Source organism: Coregonus clupeaformis, chromosome 34 (genome assembly GCF_020615455.1).
Source record: "Coregonus clupeaformis isolate EN_2021a chromosome 34, ASM2061545v1, whole genome shotgun sequence".
In the NCBI taxonomy this organism is placed as follows: Eukaryota; Metazoa; Chordata; class Actinopteri; order Salmoniformes; family Salmonidae; genus Coregonus; species Coregonus clupeaformis.
The window spans coordinates 14826716-14834246 of NC_059225.1; the positions used below are offsets into that span (position 1 = coordinate 14826716).

Genomic DNA, 7531 nt, shown 5'->3' on the forward strand with positions numbered 1-7531 from the left:
CGGCAGGCTTTTGCAAATATCAGCCTGACAAGAAACACAGTTGCAGACAGGATTTCCGATCTTTCAGTGGATTTGGACAGCCAGTTGAAGCAAAAAGTAAAGTCATTTATTGCGTTTTCGGTTGCAATTGATGAAAGCACGGACATTACAGATGTTGCACAACTGGCCATTTTTTCATCCGCGGAGTTGATGACACATTGACCGTCACCGAGGAGTTCGTGGAGTTGGTGCCGATGACAGATACAACGACAGCAGCTGATATTTTTACCGCACTCGTCGGCGCGCTGGACAGGGTCGGAGTGGACTGGTCCCGCGCTGTCAGCCTGGCTACAGATGGTGCGCCCTCAATGATCGGGGAAAAAAGCAGGCGTTGTGACAAAGTTCAGAGAGAAAGTGCAATCTGCAAATGGAGGACGTGATTTTTTGACTTTTCACTGTATTTTGCACCAGGAGGCTTTGTGTTGCAAGTCATTAAAGATGGATAACGTCATGAAGGTGGTCATCCAAACTGTTAATTTCATCCGATCCAGAAGCCTGAATCACCGTCAGTTTGACAGCCTTCTCAGAGAGAAAGACCACATCTATGGCCTGCCATACCACACTGAGGTAAGATGGTTAAGCCGAGGTGCTGTGCTGAGGCGTTTCTTTGATTTACGAGAAGAAATTGAACAGTTCATGGAAGAAAAGGGCAAACCAGTGTTAGAATTTCATTCCGCAGAATGGATGCCGGACCTTGCATTTATGGTGGATGTTACAGAGCACCTGAATAACTTGAACAAACAGCTGCAAGGGCGCAACAAAGTTGTCACGCAGTATTATGACAGCATACGTTCTTTCAAGTTGAAGCTGTCATTGTGGGAGACGCAACTTGCCGGTGGTGATGCAGCTCACTTCCCCTGTCTGAAAAATGTGTGCGCGACCCAACATGTAGCAGACATGAAGCGGTTCAAAGATAAAATAACTGGACTGTTACGGGAGTTTGAGCAACGCTTTCAGATTTATGTTTATATGTTTTTATGTTGATGTGCTATTGTTTTTAATTGATTTTTATTTTATTTAACCTATTCTTGACTCTGTGGTTCTTGCACTTGTTTGGGGAACAGGATTTCATTATTTTTATCTACATTTCTGCCTGAGAAATGACACCCTGATATAGTTCTGTGATCTGTGAAACAGTTCTGTTAATCACTGAGGCATTGTGTGTTTGTGTGTTCTTTTTCTTTAGAATTTTCAAATAAACTTGACGTGTTTTATGATTAATAGTGATGTTGTGCTTGTACTATTTTGGACACACTGTCCTCAGGCTCCAGCTTTATGTTGTATGTTGATCGTATTAAAACAAAGAAAACAATCTGAAGTTGTTGTTTTTAAGTTATATATACCATGATTTTTCCGGTCCGGCCCACTTGGGAATAGATTTTCCTCCATGTGGCCCCTGAGCTAAAATGAGTTTGACACCCCTGCTGTATCTAATATCAAACTCCACTGCTGTAGTCTAATATCAAACTCCACTGCTGTAGTCTAATATCAAACTCCACTGCTGTAGTCTAATATCAAACTCCACTGCTGTAGTCTCATATCAAACTCCACTGCTGTAGTCTCATATCAAACTCCACTGCTGTAGTCTAATATCAAACTCCACTGCTGTAGTTTAATATCAAACTCCACTGCTGTAGTTTAATATCAAACTCCACTGCTGTAGTTTAATATCAAACTCCACTGCTGTAGTCTCATATCAAACTCCACTGCTGTAGTCTCATATCAAACTCCACTGCTGTAGTCTCATATCAAACTCCACTGCTGTAGTCTAATATCAAACTCCACTGCTGTAGTCTCATATCAAACTCCACTGCTGTAGTCTAATTTCAAACTCCACTGCTGTAGTCTCATATCAAACTCCACTGCTGTAGTCTAATATCAAACTCCACTGGCCTCCCGAGTGGCGCAGTGGTCTAAGGCGCTGCATCGCAGTGCTAGCTGTGTCACTAGCGATCCTGGTTAGATTCCAGGCTCTGTTGCAGCCGGCCGCAACCGGGAGACCCATAGGGCAGCGCACAATTGGCCCAGCGCCGTCCAGGGTAGGGGAGGGTTTGGCCGGCAGGGATGTTCATCATGCACTAGCGACTCCTGTGGCGGGCCGGGCGCAGTGCACGCTGACTCGTTCGCCAGGTGTACGGTGTTTACGGCTGGCTTCCGGGTTAAGCGGGCACTGTGTCAAGAAGCAGTGCGGCTAGGTTTGGTTGTGTTTCGGAGGACGCACAACTCTCGACCTTCGCCTCTCCCGTGTCCGTACGGGAGTTGCAGCGATGGGACAAGACGGTAACTACCAATTGGATACCACGAAAAAGGGGGTAAAATACAAAGAAATTAAAAATAACTTACAAAGAATTAGAATAAAACCAAACTCTGCTGCTGTAGTCTAATAACAAACTCCATTGCTCATTTTGAATGTTAAAGTGTTTCAACTAAGCATGTCCCTAGTGAAACAACACCACCATACTACACAAACAAAGAAATACATCAACATAATCCCTCCCATCAATACCTGTGTCAGTGCTCTGATTGGACGACACATGGCCTCGTTGGCCACTCTGACGAAACCCATAGCAACCTCCTCCATGCTCATCTCTGATTTGTCGCTCATGACCCTGCTGTTTGAATGGCCGCATCCGTTGGCGCTGCTCTGGGATTGGTTGGTGGAGAGGAAGTGGTTGATCTCGCGGGTGAGCTGGTGGAAGTGCTCCATGGTTTCCTCGCTGGACAGAGGCTCGTCCTCTCCTGGACCAAAGATCCTGGGGAAGAAGGAGGGGAGCAGGCGGCCCAGAGCCAGGTTGGCATCCGTCACCGTCAGAGGACCACCTATGAAGATCATATAGGAATACCTAAACATTACACCAGGCCTTTGATCACACTCTACAACTCACAGATTGATGTCTTCTGTGCAGTATTACCAAAGCATAAGTGTTCATAATGTAGGCAATACTATAAATAGCACACTTCCACACAACCATAGCAGGAGGCATACCATACCAACCATAGCAGGAGGCATACCATACCAACCATAGCAGGAGGTATACCATACCAACCATAGCAGGAGGTATACCATACCAACAGTAGCAGGAGGCATACCATACCAACAGTAGCAGGAGGCATACCATACCAACCATAGCAGGAGGCATACCATACCAACCATAGCAGGAGGCATACCATACCAACCGTAGCAGGAGGCATACCATACCAACCATAGCAGGAGGCATACCATACCAACAGTAGCAGGAGGCATACCATACCAACAGTAGCAGGAGGCATACCATACCAACCATAGCAGGAGGCATACCATACCAATAGCAGGAGGCATACCATACCAACAGTAGCAGGAGGTATACCATACCAACAGTAGCAGGAGGCATACCATACCAACCATAGCAGGAGGCATACCATACCAATAGCAGGAGGCATACCATACCAACCATAGCAGGAGGCATACCATACCAATAGCAGGAGGCATACCATACCAACAGTAGCAGGAGGCATACCATACCAACAGTAGCAGGAGGCATACCATACCAATAGCAGGAGGCATACCATACCAACAGTAGCAGGAGGCATACCATACCAACAGTAGCAGGAGGCATACCATACCAACAGTAGCAGGAGGCATACCATACCAACAGTAGCAGGAGGCATACCATACCAACAGTAGCAGGAGGCATACCATACCAACAGTAGCAGGAGGTATACCATACCAACAGTAGCAGGAGGCATACCATACCAACAGTAGCAGGAGGCATACCATACCAACAGTAGCAGGAGGTATACCATACCAACAGTAGCAGGAGGCATACCATACCAACAGTAGCAGGAGGCATACCATACCAACAGTAGCAGGAGGCATACCATACCAACAGTAGCAGGAGGCATACCATACCAATAGCAGGAGGCATACCATACCAATAGCAGGAGGCATACCATACCAACAGTAGCAGGAGGTATACCATACCAATAGCAGGAGGCATACCATACCAATAGCAGGAGGCATACCATACCAACAGTAGCAGGAGGTATACCATACCAATAGCAGGAGGCATACCATACCAATAGCAGGAGGCATACCATACCAACAGTAGCAGGAGGTATACCATACCAATAGCAGGAGGCATACCATACCAATAGCAGGAGGCATACCATACCAATAGCAGGAGGCATACCATACCAACAGTAGCAGGAGGTATACCATACCAATAGCAGGAGGCATACCATACCAACAGTAGCAGGAGGTATACCATACCAATAGCAGGAGGCATACCATACCAATAGCAGGAGGCATACCATACCAACAGTAGCAGGAGGCATACCATACCAACAGTAGCAGGAGGCATACCATACCAATAGCAGGAGGCATACCATACCAATAGCAGGAGGCATACCATACCAACCGTAGCAGGAGGTATACCATACCAACAGTAGCAGGAGGCATACCATACCAACCATAGCAGGAGGCATACCATACCAACAGTAGCAGGAGGCATACCATACCAACAGTAGCAGGAGGCATACCATACCAACCATAGCAGGAGGTATACCATACCAACCATAGCAGGAGGTATACCATACCAACAGTAGCAGGAGGCATACCATACCAACCATAGCAGGAGGCATACCATACCAACAGTAGCAGGAGGCATACCATACCAACCATAGCAGGAGGTATACCATACCAACCATAGCAGGAGGTATACCATACCAACAGTAGCAGGAGAACACAACATGGTTTTGTAGGTTTTACTACTTCACTAGAGCTGTATGTACAGCTGTTACATAATTTCGCATTTCGGTTGGAACTTGGGAGTTACTCCAACTTTTATAAACCTTCCCCCTTGGCCACACCATCAATCTAGAGAGGGGGTTGGGAAAAGGGACCAGAAAGGGAAAAGTTTTGGCTGTACAGATGTTAAAAATGTCTGTACATTTTAATTTAACTCAGTGGAACGGTTTCAGGACAGAAATCTGTGTCGGGGAGAAAAGGGAAACAGCTCTATTCCACAGAGAGAGAGACACATAGAGCAAGAGAGCCAGAGAGATACATAGAGCGAGAGAGAGAGAGACACATAGAGCGAGAGAGAGAGACAGAGAGCCAGAGCGAGAGAGAGAGACAGAGAGCCAGAGCGAGAGAGAGAGACAGAGAGCCAGAGCGAGAGAGAGAGACAGAGAGCCAGAGCGAGAGAGAGAGACAGAGAGCCAGAGCGAGAGAGAGAGACAGAGAGCCAGAGCGAGAGAGAGAGACAGAGAGACAGAGCGAGAGAGAGACACAGAGAGACAGAGCGAGAGAGAGACAGAACGAGAGAGAGAGACAGAGAGACAGAGCGAGAGAGAGAGACAGAGCGAGAGAGAGAGACAGAGAGACCGAGCGAGAGAGAGACAGAGCGAGAGAGAGAGACAGAGAGACAGAGCGAGCGAGAGAGACAGAGAGCCAGAGCGAGAGAGAGACACAGAGAGACAGAGCGAGAGAGCGAGAGAGAGAGACAGAGAGCCAGAGCGAGAGAGAGACACAGAGAGACAGAGCGAGAGAGAGACAGAGCGAGAGAGAGAGACAGAGCGAGAGAGAGAGACAGAGAGACCGAGCGAGAGAGAGAGACAGAGAGACCGAGCGAGAGAGAGACAGAGCGAGAGAGAGAGACAGAGCGAGCGAGCGAGACAGAGAGACAGAGCGAGAGAGAGAGACAGAGAGACCGAGCGAGAGAGAGACAGAGCGAGAGAGAGAGACAGAGCGAGCGAGCGAGACAGAGCGAGCGAGCGAGAGAGACAGATAGAGAGACAGACAGAGCGAGAGAGAGACAGAGCGAGAGAGAGAGACAGAGAGCCAGAGCGATAGAGAGACACAGAGAGACAGAGCGAGAGAGAGACAGAGCGAGCGAGAGAGAGAGACAGAGCGAGAGACAGACAGAGCGAGAGAGAGACAGAGCGAGAGAGAGACAGAGCGAGAGAGAGACAGAGCGAGAGAGAGAGACAGAGACAGAGCGAGAGAGAGAGACAGAGAGACAAAGCGAGAGAGAGAGACAGAGAGACAGAGCGAGAGAGAGAGACAGAGAGACAGAGCGAGAGAGAGAGACAGAGAGACAGAGCGAGAGAGAGACACAGAGAGACAGAGCGAGAGAGAGACAGAACGAGAGAGAGAGACAGAGAGACAGAGCGAGAGAGAGAGACAGAGCGAGAGAGAGAGACAGAGAGACCGAGCGAGAGAGAGACAGAGCGAGAGAGAGAGACAGAGAGACAGAGCGAGCGAGAGAGACAGAGAGCCAGAGCGAGAGCGAGCGACAGACAGAGCGAGAGCGAGCGACAGACAGAGCGAGAGCGGCGACAGACAAGCGAGGCGAGAGACAGACAGAGCCGAAACAGACAGAGCGAGCGAGACAGACAGAAGCGAGAGAGAGACACAGAGACAGGAGCTGAGAAGACAGAGCGAGAGAGAGAGACAGAGAGACAGAGCCAGAGAGAGAGCAGACAGAGACAGAGCGAGAGAGAGACAGAAGCGAGAGAGAGACAGAGAGACAGAGCGAGCGAGAGAGACAGAGCGAGCGAGCGAGAGAGAGAGACAGAGCGAGCGAGCGAGCGAGAGAGACAGAGCGAGCGAGCGAGCGAGAGAGAGACAGAGCGAGAGACAGACAGAGCGAGCGAGCGAGAGACAGACAGAGCGAGAGACAGACAGAGCGAGAGACAGACAGAGCGAGAGACAGACAGAGCGAGAGACAGACAGAGCGAGAGAGAGAGACAGAGAGAGAGACAGACAGAGCGAGAGACAGACAGAGCGAGAGCGAGAGACAGACAGAGCGAGAGCGAGAGACAGACAGACAGAGCGAGAGACAGACAGAGCGAGAGCGACAGACAGACAGAGCGAGAGCGACAGACAGAGCGAGAGCGACAGACAGAGCGAGAGCGACAGACAGAGCGAGAGAGAGAGAGACAGAGCGAGAGAGAGAGAGAGAGCGAGAGACAGACAGAGCGAGAGACATACAGAGCGAGAGCGAGAGAGAGAGAGCGAGAGAGAGAGAGCGAGAGAGAGACAGACAGAGCGAGAGACAGACAGAGCGAGAGACAGAGAGCGAGAGCGAGAGACAGACAGAGCGAGAGCGAGAGACAGACAGAGCGAGAGAGAGACAGACAGAGCGAGAGAGAGACAGACAGAGCGAGAGAGAGACAGACAGAGCGAGAGAGAGAGAGCGAGAGAGAGACAGACAGAGCGAGAGACAGAGAGCGAGAGCGAGAGACAGACAGAGCGAGAGCGAGAGACAGACAGAGCGAGAGAGAGACAGACAGAGCGAGAGAGAGACAGACAGAGCGAGAGAGAGACAGAGCGAGAGAGAGAGACAGAGAGACCGAGCGAGAGAGAGACAGACAGAGCGAGAGAGAGACAGAGAGACAGAGCGAGAGAGAGAGACAGAGCGAGCGAGCGAGACAGAGCGAGCGAGCGAGACAGAGCGAGCGAGAGAGACAGAGCGAGCGAGAGAGACAGAGCGAGCGAGAGAGACAGAGC

The 7531-nt window shown here is 49.8% G+C and overlaps 1 protein-coding gene across 1 annotated transcript in view; it reads right to left on the reverse strand.

The window, feature by feature from the left end:
* oplah (5-oxoprolinase, ATP-hydrolysing) overlaps positions 1–7531 on the reverse strand; it is a 38149-nt gene that overhangs the window by 10914 nt on the left and 19704 nt on the right. Inside the window, exon 10 of the mRNA XM_041861821.2 lies at positions 2546–2859. Coding sequence (XP_041717755.1) covers positions 2546–2859 — 314 coding nt within the window. The remainder of the gene's footprint in view (positions 1–2545; positions 2860–7531) is intronic.